General features: G+C 42.7%; 1 protein-coding gene across 5 annotated transcripts in view; it reads left to right on the top strand.

The window, feature by feature from the left end:
• Window positions 1-13,786, top strand: part of GALNT9 (polypeptide N-acetylgalactosaminyltransferase 9) — a 410,584-nt gene that overhangs the window by 343,589 nt on the left and 53,209 nt on the right. For 4 of the 5 annotated variants that reach the window (XM_086855455.1, XM_086855456.1, XM_086855454.1 and 1 more), the window contains one exon: window positions 4,489-4,606. In XM_086855455.1, the coding sequence (XP_086711581.1) occupies window positions 4,489-4,606 (118 nt within the window). Of the gene's footprint in view, window positions 1-4,488; window positions 4,607-10,774; window positions 11,266-13,786 lie in introns of those variants that run through there. The other variant, XM_086855458.1, reaches the window with a different exon arrangement.

The following is a 13,786-nucleotide window of genomic DNA, read 5'->3' as shown; positions in this document are numbered from 1 at the left end:
TCCTCACTCTGATCCTCTTAAGGCTTTCTTTGACAGCATGTAGTGGGCTTGGTTTGTGCTGCTCTGTGTGTTTTGTGAAAGAAAAGGCTGGTAATAAATAACCCTGTGACTGGCTTTGTGGTTGCTGTAGCTGAATATTTCCTGACAGATCTCCAAAGGGATTTGAGATTTTCAGCATTAAAAACATGTGTACCCTGGTCTCAGTGAGGATCAGAGCCCTGGCACTTCTCATGTTTGTACTGTATGAATAAATATCATCGATGTGCAGAATGGAGTGAGGCATTTGGAAAGCAGGGTCCAATTCCTGCTTTCTTCTGGGACTACACAACAGATGTGCTTCTTTCCTAAGAATTTTTCTATTTGAAACCTGATTCTCTGATTTCTTGAGCACTGACACTGGTGTGATTCTACTCAGCCTTGCTGGGAAAGAGCAGGAACTGTCCTTCCCACCAGTGTCCTGTACTCTTGGGCAGTCATGTCAAGTGTGCACCATAAAATGTCACATCAGCTGTTGTGAGCTAAGTGACAAAGGAGACATGGCCTTGAAGTGCTAACAAAGCTAAAGAAATAGCAAGAACAAAGTGTCAGATTTTGTAAAGATTTCTGATTTCTGCACTTTAAAGTCGGTTCTTTTTTTCCCCGCATGTTAATACTCTGAGCTTCAGAACAATTGATGTTCCCCGAGTTGGCTTCTGCAGGCAATCCATTTTACATGTTTGACATTTGAGATGTAAGATGTCTGTAATGTGAAGATTTAAATGAGGATTGTTGTTTTGACACGCTGTGTCCATCGCGTCATTTTCCATTTGTGTTCCTGCGAGCACGCTGCCCCAAAACGTCCTTATCATCTGGCAACAAACTGTGTAACAAAAGAGCCTATTTCAGAGGGCTTCTGATGAATTTGACTATGCATTGAAACAAGCTGGGTTTTTTAATGTGTGCTGTATATTTTTTTATTTTCTGGGTTTTGGAACAGCAAGGAAGGTTTCTGGTATTCTGAGCTCTGGCTCTGACTTGTCTTCCCTCACCTGCCGTGATTATGATGGACTGCTCTGCATTTGATTCCTTGATCAGCAGCCACCAACATTAGAGTCATTAGTCAGCCTCACCCAGCCAAGCACTGCACAGCTTTCCATTTTATCTTCCTCCAGCAGCAGTGGTGCATTTCATTGTTGCATATGTTCTCACTTACTGCTTTAATATGCCATAGCTTGGTACCAGTAGGGATGTGTTCGTACATGCACTGCATCAGCTGCTCCAGAAAGCACCAGTGCCTTGCTCATGGACATAAATTAGAGTTTGATGTGCCCCCAGTGAAGTGTTTTGTGCTGCTTCCTCTATCTGGGGGTGTGTGTGCCCATCTCACGTGCAAGCCAGGCCCTGTGCTGGTCTGCAATAACAATACTGATTAAACCAGTCTGGGCTGGGAAGAAATCCACCTGCGTACCTGAGCTTAGGAGCTAAAGTCCTTCATGATAAACCATGCTGCCATGTAATAATAAAATTGGTGAGTGCTTATTGGCTGCTTAAAGCCATCTTTTCAGTTTCTGCTTCACAGGAGCCTGTAACAGAACAGTGTCACTTTTATTTGTCCAGGTTCTGAGGGGTGTCCTGCCTGTTCCAAAAAATTTACTCCCATAAGGCATCAGAGAATTATTCTGCATCCATATTTGCTCTGCCTTTCCAGATGAGCATTAGCTTGTCATCTTGTCATTTGTTTCCCCCTGTATCTCCTGAGCAGCAAATATGTCCTTGAGTTCTGTTCTCAGGGCTTGGTGTGACTCTTCCTCACAGAAGACATGAGTTGTAGGAGAAATAGAAATACTTCTGCAGGTACCATGCAGGTTTCCTCACTTACATGTCAGACCAGGGCTGAGGCACTGCTTAAGAACCTGAATCAAAGAAACATCCTGCTGGGAGAGGTGGAACACTCAGAGATATGACATGTGATGTGTCATTTGAAACTCCTTGTCTCTCTCAGTATGCCTGTATGTAGACATTTATGCTTATATATTTATTTATGCTTCTATTTGGGTTTGAATTTATGTATTTATTGCGAGCTTTTGTCAGTTTTTCTGGAAGTTGCAGTTGGCTGCTCAGGAAACTGTTTCAAATGTGACCTGATTGCATTGTGCACGTATGTATATATAAATGTATATATAAATGAATATATATAAATATATGCTGACCTTAAGGCAGGAGAGAAAGATGCATAAGGCAGAGGAAGACTGACTGTATCACGTGCAGCTTAGTCCCCATCCCTTTCTCCTTCACTGGCTCTTGATGAAGCCCCCAGGCATCTCCCTGCAGGAAGGGGAAGGAGAGGGATGCACCTGGCTGGAGAAAAAGGTGTCAGCTCCTGCTGGAATTTTACCAACAGAGCTGTGCTCCTGGGGATCTCACTGACACAAAATAGCCCTGACTCAGACCTGCAGCAAATGCCTTTGTTCCGTGGCCAGCGTGCCCTCTGTTCCCTGTGTCCCATCCCATGGCAGGCACTGCTCTGCCCACGCAGGGCCTCTCTTCCTGCTGCCACAGGCAGGGAGGGATGGGGAGCTCCAGAAGCCCCTCTGTGCTTCCTCCCTTTCCCAGGGCATTACCCACAGCAGTGTTTCTCTCATGCCTCCTTGCTGGAGCAGTGCTATCAGGTAATTCCCCCCAGCTGACTATGCTGTATCTTTCTCCAGTGCAGAATCAATACCATTCTAGGCTGCTTTTAGCTGCAAAACCCATTTTGCTGTGTTTCCCACATTATCCTTTGAGTGCTGCTGTTGATTATAATTAATGCTTATAACATCCTCCATTGTGTCAAAGAATATTCAACAGATCAATTAAGTTTCACAACACCTTTGAGGTGTTGGTAAAAAATAGTACATTTCTAATTGCTGTTTTCTCCTTCTAGAAGTGTCTCTGTTTTACTGGAGAGTGCATGATTAAGGGAAAAGGTTGTTTTATATAAAGCAGTTTGTGCTCTGAAGCTGTGAAGTGCTGAGGGCCCTCACCTCCTCATGTGCTGCCCCTTGGGCAGTGAGCAGTGGGTAAGAGGTGCTAACACAGCTGCTTTTGCTCATGTGGCCATTTCTAGATTTCAAGAGAATCTGCTGCACTGCACTAAAAGTGGTGGATGTACTGGAGTATTTCAGGTACTGGAAAAATCCAGTTCTAATGCCAAGTGAGGGCCTTGAGCTTTTTCAGCACATTTTTTGAAAAGTGTTCGTGATATGTCAATGTGATGCTGTAGTCCAGTATAAAATTATAAAATCTGGATGTGGTTCCTTCTGTCATTGTTCTGCTGTTGTTGCTTGCTCCTGAAAACTTTTTTTTTTTTCCTTCTGAAAAAGCTGTGAAGGCTTGTGAAGTCTGTATTTGAATATATGTAATGAGAAGAAATAAACTCTAGAAGGGAGAGAGGGAGTTGCAAAGACAGTCCTCAGTGGCATTCATCTCTGAGTGATGATTATGTAGTTGCATCTAAAATGTATTTCCCACCCCTGTTCAATTAACAACTCAATGTTTTAATGGACAGAGCCTATAGCTTCAGAAATCCATCCCCCAGAGAGAGAGATTCCAGCACCTGAGAGTGGTCTGCAAAGCCTGGCAGTACCATTCCTCATTAGAAAGGGAGGAGACATCCTCATGGGAGCATCCTACTCCTGTAAGGAGCTGCCTCCAGAGGATTTTTGTGTGGGAGGCAGGGCTGGAAAAATAATGAGTCTAAGCCCAAACTAGAATCTCAGTTTTGCAAAGCAGTGATGCCTTGATCCAGTGAAGCCTGTGTTCAGCTTCAAATACATGAAAAGTAAAATGAAACAAGTGGTGTGTGTTTCTTCCCCCCATCTCCTTTCCTCTTTTATCATAGGTAAAATTTTAAAAAATATACCTGAAATATTCCCTCCAAGGCTTATTTCATTGCAAAGGTATCGAATTTCCTTACCTTTGTTGCATCCTTCTTTTAGTTTAGCTCCTAGACCAAATTTATTCCTTGCTAGTCTAAGATATGCTTTTCAGTGGTACAAGATGTGAAATCAAGATGTATATAGGAAATGTCTCATCCTGTGTATGGGAGAGCTCTCAGCTTTTTTAGGCAAATCTGTTTCCAGGCTTGGCTCTGGGAAATATAATCAGGAAGATGTATTTTATCAATTAACTTGAATCTATAAATGCAAAGATCCTGGTGTATAAATATATGCATCAGTAGAGGATGGGAGTGCCCAGCCAGGAGTATCCAGGACCCTGTGTGGCTTTTGTGGAGCTTTGAGACCACTTCTAACTAGAGAATGATTCAACAGAAAGCCTTCAGAAATTACAGCACCAAATAGAGGAGTACTGGAATTTCCTGCATACATGAAGTGCATTGTGATTGATGCTAATAGGTAAATTTAGAATATAAACTTGAAGACTCAGAACTGTTTAATCTGTGTAAATTTGAGGTGGGGTCTGTAGCAGCTAATCAATGGCTTAATTTGTTGCTTTAATCTCTCCGTGCAGGACACCAGCCATGATCGGATGCTCTTTTGTGGTGGACCGAGAGTATTTTGGAGAGATTGGCCTGCTTGACCCTGGCATGGAGGTGTATGGAGGAGAAAACATCGAGTTAGGCATGCGAGTGAGTAACAGAGAGGAGACCCTGTGCAGTGTCTGTGTGCAGGGTGCTGGGGAGCTCGTGGCCCAGCAGAGCTGCTGCCTGACTGATGGGCTATTGATGCTGCAACACTGTCTGGAAGGGACAGTGCCAGTTAAATGAATGTTCCTGGCCTTACAGGCCTTGAGAGAGCTGATAACAGTCAGGAATATGCTTTATTGGTTCATCCTGTCAGGGTCTGAACCCAGTGAGAAAGGTTTTCCCCTTTCCCAGAAACCTTCCTCGTGCAAACAGCCGCTCTGAGTCTCCATGTGCTCATTGCCTGTAGCTGAGGTTGTACATTTGTGGTCTAACACATGCAATATCTACAGAAAACTAAGGCCAGGCTGGTAGAAGTCAGTTGTAATGTTCATCATACACACATTATGAATGATGGGATATTTACAACTCTAAGGATCCTCCTTACAGAATAAGAACTACAGGGTGCAGGTATTCAATCCTATTGGACAGGTCAGTGTGAAGTGTGGACAGATGACTTTGGAACAGCATCTGTCCCTGTGGCCTGGACCTAAAGGAGGTTTGATACCTGTGATTTCTTGTCCTTGTTTTCAAGGTGGTGCTTGCCAGCAAGTCCCCATGAAGCCCAAGGAACATGTCTTTGCTTGGTGTTTGAAAATTAGGCCGCTTAATGTTGCATGAACAGAGTTTCCTCATTATAAAGCTGACTGTTTAATTATTTTCCCTTTACTCTTTATCCCCTGCTTCCCAGTAACATGTCCCTGGTGCATGTAATGTGCTCATTAAAGCATATATTCTGCTCATGGTGAAACATTGAACATCAAATTAGTCCATTCTTTATCTGGCTCTTTTTTCTTTTCTAAAATGGCTACAAACTCCTTCACACCACTGGGCTGAGGAGGAAGGTCACTGCAGCGAGAGTTTATTTTCACATATGGGTGTGTATTTGTTATTCCAGCATTGCAAGAGGGATGGGGTTTGTAATGGGACTGTGTGAATACACTGCTTATACGTTAAGGTTCAGAATTCACATAGGGGACAGAAAAACTGCTACCACAAATCATCCAATTTTCCTTAAGAGGGTCAGGCTATTACCAGGATTGTGTGAGCTTTCCTTTATCATTGTGCAGGGCTTTGAGCTGTTTGAAACTTTTTCCACATGGCTGCTCCCAGAATAGATTGAACACTCTGGCAAAACTCTGGTGTGGTTGATGAATAAGCCTCCTAAGAAATCTGAAAGCTGTCGCTCTTCCTTAGGCCAGGAGAACTTGCTGAGAACCATTAGGGCTCCTGGTAAACAGAGGCAGAGGTTTTAATAGGATTATGAAATAGCACTTGCTTGAAGAGACAAGGATTTGAGGTGAGCAAGGACGGGGTTTCAGGGATAGGACCTGTTAAAGCCTAGAGAAACCTTGGATCTATAAACCAGCTCTCTTGCTTTGGGTTTTATTTTGATTGGGTTTTTTTTTTTCCCCTATAAGAAAAGCTAACCCTACTGTTTGGAAAAGGTTTTATGAAAGTACAAGAGTGTGAGTTTGCTGTGAAATAAGCTGAGTGTCCATAGCACAGGTCTGTTATTCTGTGTTTCCAGCCTGGCTCCATCATGGTAAGTAATACACAGTGTCTGCCTCCTAATTTGCAAATCCTATGTGTGATCCCCTCCTGTGTGTCTTTCAGAGCTGTCAGAAACTAACAGTGTGAAAATGCACAGGAACCTTCTCCCTTCTCTCTAGGCTATTTATAAAACCACTGTGAATTTGCCAAGTTGGTTTTTTTTAACTCCAGAACCTCCAAGTAAATTGCAAAAAAAAAAATCACTTCTTTCCTTTCTGGTGCAGTGACCCATGCAAGGATATTTGGTGCATTCTCCCCACCTGCACAGGGGGATGCTGTTGACCATGTGTGACTGCTTGTGTGAAACAATGAAAGATAGAAAAAGGAATGAATAAATGAACAATAAGTAAAGAACAAAAATTAATATAATAATAAATAATAAGATGTAGGGAGAGTCGTGGCACATGCTTGGCTGAAAACAGTCCCTATTTGAAACAGCTGTAAAAATAATCCTTTTTAACTTTTTTGCAAACTATTATCATGTTATTGCTAAGAGAAAAGGGATTAGGTTTGGAGTGCCTGAGATAGATTACATTGCATCTAGTGAACCCTTGTTTAAGTTGTTTTAATAAAGTGAAATAGGGAAAGTGAGTGAAACTAATGAGCTGATTTGGGAGGATACTCTTTGATAACCCAGTTAATTCCCATGAAATCTATTGTTTATTAAAAAATCATGATCTTGGGTATTCCACAGTTGCCCTTTTCTAAATTCCACAGATGGAAACATTAAAATAATTAACCTGAGTGATTTTCTTTATTGAATATGAATAAGCAGTGCAGAAACAGACTAAGGCTACCCAGTGTGCTTACTGAAAATATTTAAGGGCTCTGCAGCTCTTTTTTAAAGTCCTGTTATTTTCTGTGTAAACTTCACAGTGGTTAGAGCTGCAACATTCTCCTGATGGGGGGGACTGTATGCTGAGCCAAAGCCTGTTTGCCAAGAGAGGCAGATTCTGCTTTGGTTGAGAAAAAGCATCAGCTGTTCTGGGAAATAAAAGGGAGATGGGCACATTTGCAGCCTTGTGATAGTAAGGAAATAGATGAACACTTACATAATGTCACCTTGTACTGTATTTTTTAAAGGTGACAGTTTCACCACAAGGTGGATAAATTGGGGGGATTCTGGTAGGACAAATGGTGCTATTCTCTCACTGTTCTCCAACCAGCTACTGAAGCTGATGGGAGTTATTATTAGCACCTAAACACAGGAAATTACAGCATCCAGTCTTGGCTGACTCCTCTGTGGATGAGTTGCCCTTCATAAGCACAGGCTGAAGACACCCTAAATTCAGGGTAGATAATTTTTGCTGCTCCTGAACATCAAATGGTCTCTCTGTCCTGTGGTACAGAGAGATGTCCCAACAGGAAGAGAAATTCAAGCAGTGCTTGAATGTGGAGGAAGACAGGAATCCCTTTAAGTGAGGGACCCAAATTATGACCCTGTAAGAAACTGCATGGTTTGCAAGCATCATGTGAGTTCCATTCCTAGTGGGAGCTACAGACACACTTAATTATTTAGAAAGGGATCATATAAACATTGAAAGCCTAGTTTATGATTTAACCTAATACAAGCAGTTTATGATGCATCTTTTTATAGTGAGCCATTAATCATTGCACTAAGGATCCCTCGCTTCCTCTGGTGCTCCAGTGATAAGGTGAATGAATTGCTGTTCTTTTTACTCTGTGCCCATCAGCTGTAATGGTGGGTGGGAAGAGATCAAGCATTTATTTCAAAGGATGCTCTAGCAGAAATTAAGTTTTGCTTCTGCCATTAAGAATCCAAAGAAATTAAATTAAAAAAATATGTTTCCACATTGATTACTGCAGGTAAAACTCCTTTTCTTTTATAGCCAGTATCAGACTGCTTTATCCTCAGTAGCACTGTGTCAGCTTCAGCAGGTGTGTACCACTTAACTTGGGCCAGTTTTGTGGCCACTGTCAGTGGAATGTCTCTGGGAACACAGAATTCCTCAGGACTGAGAAGAGCTGAGCCCAGGCAGGATCCAGCTCAGACCCCTTGTGCTCTCTGGTGTTGTGATTTAATTGGTCATGGAGGCCAACCTGAAACCGTGGGCTGTGTAAAATTCAGACCCAACTCTGGCTTACACAAGTACTGTGTGTGCTGTAAAAACAATCCTGGTGTAGATGCACTGAAATCTCTTTATGAGGAAATGAAGCTCGTTACCTAATGGGCTTCCATACACAAGCAAATCATTATATTTCCCAAACTTATGTTATATGCCCTGCCTTTACTTTCTTTAAAAATAGATGAACTACACTTTTTCTGAGCAGAAATGCTAATGGTAGATTGTTGAGTAGTGAATTTTTGACCTCATTTTATTACTTTTAGCTAAAGAGATTTAGATTCCTTTGAGCAGTCAGTGTTTTAAATGCAGATTCCAGACTGGTATGCTGTAATAAAAATGTCACAAGGTTTATGTATAGCAAACTTTAATTCTGAATTCTGGACAATGCTTTTTGCTCTGTGTGATTCATGAGGCCAGGTCCCTAGTCTTAGAGCTAAATAGAAGCTCAGTTCTGATCAGTTACTCAAAATTCCAGCATTTTTTCACACATGCTGTGGTAAAATACAAGTGAAAATTGTACAAAAATAGAGGTTAATCAAAGTGTCTTATTATGGTGAATCTGAAAATACTTCATTTTTATTTTGACCTTTCCCAAGCTGTAATTTTTAGTATAAATTAATTCAGTTTTGACTTAATAGCCTTAAAGCCTTTTAGTTCAAAGACGTTTAATCACTTAAATGATGTTAACAAAACCCCACAGTTGCTGACATCTGAAAAAGTAGCGTGCTCTGTCCTTAGACATGCCTATTCACACTGGAGTGCAATAAATCAGCATTTTCAGCATGAAGTTAAATGCTATTAAAAATGTTTCTGAGCAATTCTACACCGCCTAAGCAAAATCCTTGTAAGTGATGTAATCTGCTGTTACTGGAAGTTGCCCCACTGCTTAGGCTGCAAAGATCTCACGATAAATCTCCCAGGTCTCACCCTCCTGCATAAGTAAAGGTGTCCCCTTTTACCATCTCCAGTTTAATTTAGTAGTTTTATAGGTATTTCCTAAGGGAAAAGCTTGCAGAGCCAAGCATTAAGAAATCACAGAAGGATTGAAGTGGTGGTGCCTGGATTACATTAATTCACAGCTCCCTTCCCTCTGCAGAGCAGGGATTGGAGCAGTAGGTGCTGTGGTGATGTGCAGAAGTGATGAGCCAGGCCCTCAGCACACCCAAGGCTTCAGCATCTCCTGGTTCCACCAGAGTTCCAGAGGTTCAGGCAGGATGAGATTAGGCGAGGCATTTGTGCCCAGCAGCAATGCATTCTGTCTGGAACAGCAGACAGACTTTGTGGCAAGTGAAGGAGCTCGTGCAGGCATTAAATCCCAGCCTGCTGAAGCCTGGAGTGTCCAAAACCAGCCAGAGCCACCACTGGTGCTTGCCCATGGCCAGGTGTGCAGTGGCCAGGGCTGCAGAGGGTGATTGCTGTGTTAGCAATGGGTGAGAGCTGTCAGCAGTCCCAGGGACTCTGATCCCAGCTCTGAGGTCTGATCCCTGCCCAAAACCCATCCAGTGCTGCCAGCAGGTGGGAAAAAGCAGATGAGGACAGGCTGATTCCACTGATAACCAGCACTGGGGACAGGGTTCAAATGTCTGACCTCAGCCACATTTCACACCAGAGGGTTTCCTTTCCAGTTCTTCCCCATGTGAAAGAACTGGATGTGCAAACAGTGTAAAGCAAAGCCAAACAGCTAAAACGTGGCCCTGGGCCTGCTCTGATGAACTTAAGAGTACCTGGGTTTTTCTCTGACCAGATTATTAATATAGTCTTAATTGTACTTTTAATGGGATAGATGATCCTGGTTTTGGGGACAGAACCCAAATCCCTACCTGTCTGTAATTTCTTTGAACCATACTGTCCTCTTTTCTTTTCTTTCTTACTTTCTTCATTATTTTTCTTTTTATTAAATTGAGGATAACTTTAACCTAGCATGAAAAACAATGATTTCATCAGAACACAGCACAGTGGTGCTCTAGCATGAAATTGCCAGCACACTACAGGACTGGAGCTTATGAGTATTTTTAAAAAAAAACCTCTCTAAAGTGGGAGCATTGGAAATAGCTCAGAAAAGAGCATCTGGCCATTTGGCTCCAATATCACATCATGCTCCATCGAGTGTAACATTTTATGTTACAAACTCTTTCATGTACCAGGACATTATCAAAGCACAGGGCTGGAAATTTCAGAAAGAGATCAACAGCAAAATAACTGAGGAAAGGAAATGCTCCCTTAGTCTTTGCCACTTTCTTCTCAGCCACTTTCCTGCAGGTTTGATCTAAATCTAACACATGTTCCTCTTCAGAGGCAAGTGTGAACTGAAGGAGAGGGGGCGAGGAAATGAAGAGGAGTGTGTTAGTTGTGTTGAGATTGAAATAGGTTTCACTTGCCTAATGATGAGTCTGAACCAAACACTAGAGATGAGATACAGCTGTTCAGAAACTTTCTGATACAACATATTTTGTGCTGCAAAATAACAGCTCATGCAGAACTCCAAATGGTCTGTAGAACTCTAAATTTTGGTGCTGATTACTGAAAGCCTGACTTGGGCTGTTTTCTACCTAGAGGTGCCCAAATGTCAGTCTTTAGCTTGATCCCAGCACACCTGGCAAAAGATTTCTTTGAGTTTTTCTGGAACCATTTTGAATCACTCTCAGAACTCTTAAAACAGATGAAAAACCAGTTCTGTGGAGAGCATCCTTTTTCCACACAAAAAAACCAAGATGTGAAAGTGATCCAGGATACCAGCTGTTCCCAGAGAGAGGGGATGCCCCTTTCCTAATTGACTTTTTGAGTAGCTCCCCAGTTGGTTCTCATTTTTTGGGGGATGAGAGGTTTAATCTGGAACCTCTAGGAAATACAAAGGGCTCTTAAGATGGGAGGAGTCCTTTCAGCCCAGATTTCTGCACTTGGAGCAAAGATTTGGCTTGGAGTGGTGTCCTGTGTGGTTGTCCCCAAGCCAGACCAGCAGCCTGGGTAAGTTCTGGAGGAGCAGCTGGTGGATGTGTGGGTCACAATCCAAACTGCTTCCCTTGCCCGTGACCAAAGCTGATGTGTGGTTGTGTTGGCTTCCCCAGGTGCCTCCAGGTAAATGACTTCTTTTGGGAAAGTGTTTTTCAGCCTTAGGGCTGAGCTGTGAAGCTCCTCCAGGCGTGAGTGCAGGTCTGGAGGTGGGGTTGTAGATGTTTAAATGTACAGCTGAGGTGTCACCCTGGCAGGAGTGTTCAGGTCACCATTATTTATGACACAAACATATAAATTATCACCAGTGGCAAGTTGAAGTGTTTTTGTCATGGGAGCATGAGGGCAACAGAGCTGATCTTTGAGAGTTGCAGGTTTGGAGGGTTAAGAATTGTGGGGCCAAGGTTTGCTTGGCTTTGTTTTAATTCTGCCTGGGAGACTCTGTGAGGTACTATGACATCTTTTTTTTTGCTGTACATTTTTTGGTCTGCTAAAGAAATCTCTAACTGACTAATAATTATCCTTTTACTAGTGTCACCTGAATAAGGCAGAGCATGTTGAGCTGGTCTGTGTGACAGGTACCTCTGAGCTCAGGAGCAGGGAAGGAATAACACGTGTAGCTGTGCTGTTGGATAAAGGTCCACTCCTTGGTGCCAAATTTATCATTATCTGCATTGTGTGTAAGACATGGGAAAAAGGGCAGCTTAACACTGTGCTTGAAAGAGCATTTTGTGTAGAAGGCAGCAGCAGATTAGCCAGCAGTGAGAGGTGCAGTTGGTGCTTTTCTCCCAAAAGAGCTCCCAGAGGAGTGAGAGACCTGGCACCTCCTGTTAGAGGAGCCAGAACAGGGCATGGAACACAGAACCAGATCCTTATCTGGCTAAGCACAGACAGCAAAAAAACCTCATTAAAATACTTACAGCCACAACATTTCACAATGCTTTTAAATTATGCTTTCTACACAGGAAAAATAGGGAAGCAGGTTGGCTGAAATGTTTTATTAGAGTGTTTATTGTAACACAGCTCTGTGTGTAGTTTCACTGCTTGCATGCTGCAGCCAGTCTAGATTCACATAGATAAATTCCCTCTGCATCCTCATATGTCATTGTTCCTCTTCCATGAGCATCAGATTAGATTTCATGGCTGTGTTAGACATATATTTAATGTGCACAAAAGCATTGGTCAAAATGCCAGTTGTTTTCCATTGGTAGCTTTCTTTCAACATAATGGAAAGGTGTTAGCTATTTAAAAGAGAGGGAAAACAAACAAAAAATGACATAACTGTCATTTCTATTTGTATTCTAGGCTTAGAAAAAGCAGATCTCACTGAGAAATCATATTTAATATGACATACAGAATTTATAGCATGAGAAATGCAGCCAAGGAGAACCCAGAGTAGCAACAAAATACATTTGCAAAATCTGTTCTGGGTGCAACTGCATATCACATAGTCAAGTGTTTTGACTGTGATAAAATAATCTATTCACGTGTTTTAGTAAAACTGTAGCTGCATATTTCTACCTAAAATGCTACTTAGATTTCCTCTGTGTCTCTGAGAGAATGTCATTTGCACCAATATCTTCCTATCAGAAGAAAATCAAGTGATTCAGTGACCTCAGAGAAGGTCCTGTCTGTAATTCCTGGCACGCTCTGAGGAAGCAGATGAATGAGTTTTGTTTCATTAAACCAAGGGGAAACTGAGGCAGAAGGCTCCAAAGATGTCCTCATGAGATGTCTGAGAGTCATCTGATGGCAGAGCCAGGCTGAAACTATTTAAAACAAACTTTATTGTATTTCTCCACTAATTGGTCTGAATTGAAAACCTGAAATGATTGCTGGAGGTTCCAGCACCTGCATACATTGTAAGAACTGCACTTGAAATGCCTGAGTGAAATTCCTGACTGAGTGAAGAAAGGACAAGGGTGATGGACTTGAGAAGGAATGAGTGAGTCCTGAATTCTGGGTCTGAGTAGGAGTGCAAGAGCACATCCAAAGCAATCCCCTTGAGATCTGTTTTTCCTATTCCTGTTTCCAGATGGTGCTGCCCCGTTGTGCTGGCAGGTTCCTGGTGGCTTGCAGAGTTTCTGATATCTCTTCTGTGGCCAGGTCACCACCACTGTCCCTGATCCCCCAGGGAGGGGAGGTGGTGCCATTTTCTGTCTCTGTCTCCCCTCCACTTGCCAAGAACAGCCCTTGGGGCCAGTCTGGCAGCAGTCTGCTGAGAACAGCGTGGAGTACCCTGCCTGTGCACACACACACATCATATTCCTTCTTCACTCCCTTCTCTCACCCTTCTTATCCCTCCTCAAGAAATCCACTGGCTCCTGAACACTTGTTCTGCAGGAATGTGCAGTCTCGAGCTGTGGTGCCTTGGAATGGCTACCTGGAACAGAGGCTACACTGAGTTAAGAGGGTAAAGTAAGTATTTATCCAGGGCCTTCAATAAAAACACCCTGGCAGCCAAAAGCCTTGCAGAGGCTACACCCAGGATGGACAACGGGCACAAGTTTTTCAGACAGAAGTAAGTTAGGTCTGT

This window comes from Cyanistes caeruleus, chromosome 18 (genome assembly GCF_971803275.1).
Source record: "Cyanistes caeruleus chromosome 18, bCyaCae1.hap1.1, whole genome shotgun sequence".
NCBI lineage: Eukaryota > Metazoa > Chordata > Aves > Passeriformes > Paridae > Cyanistes > Cyanistes caeruleus.
This window is presented reverse-complemented; position numbering and strand designations above follow the sequence as displayed.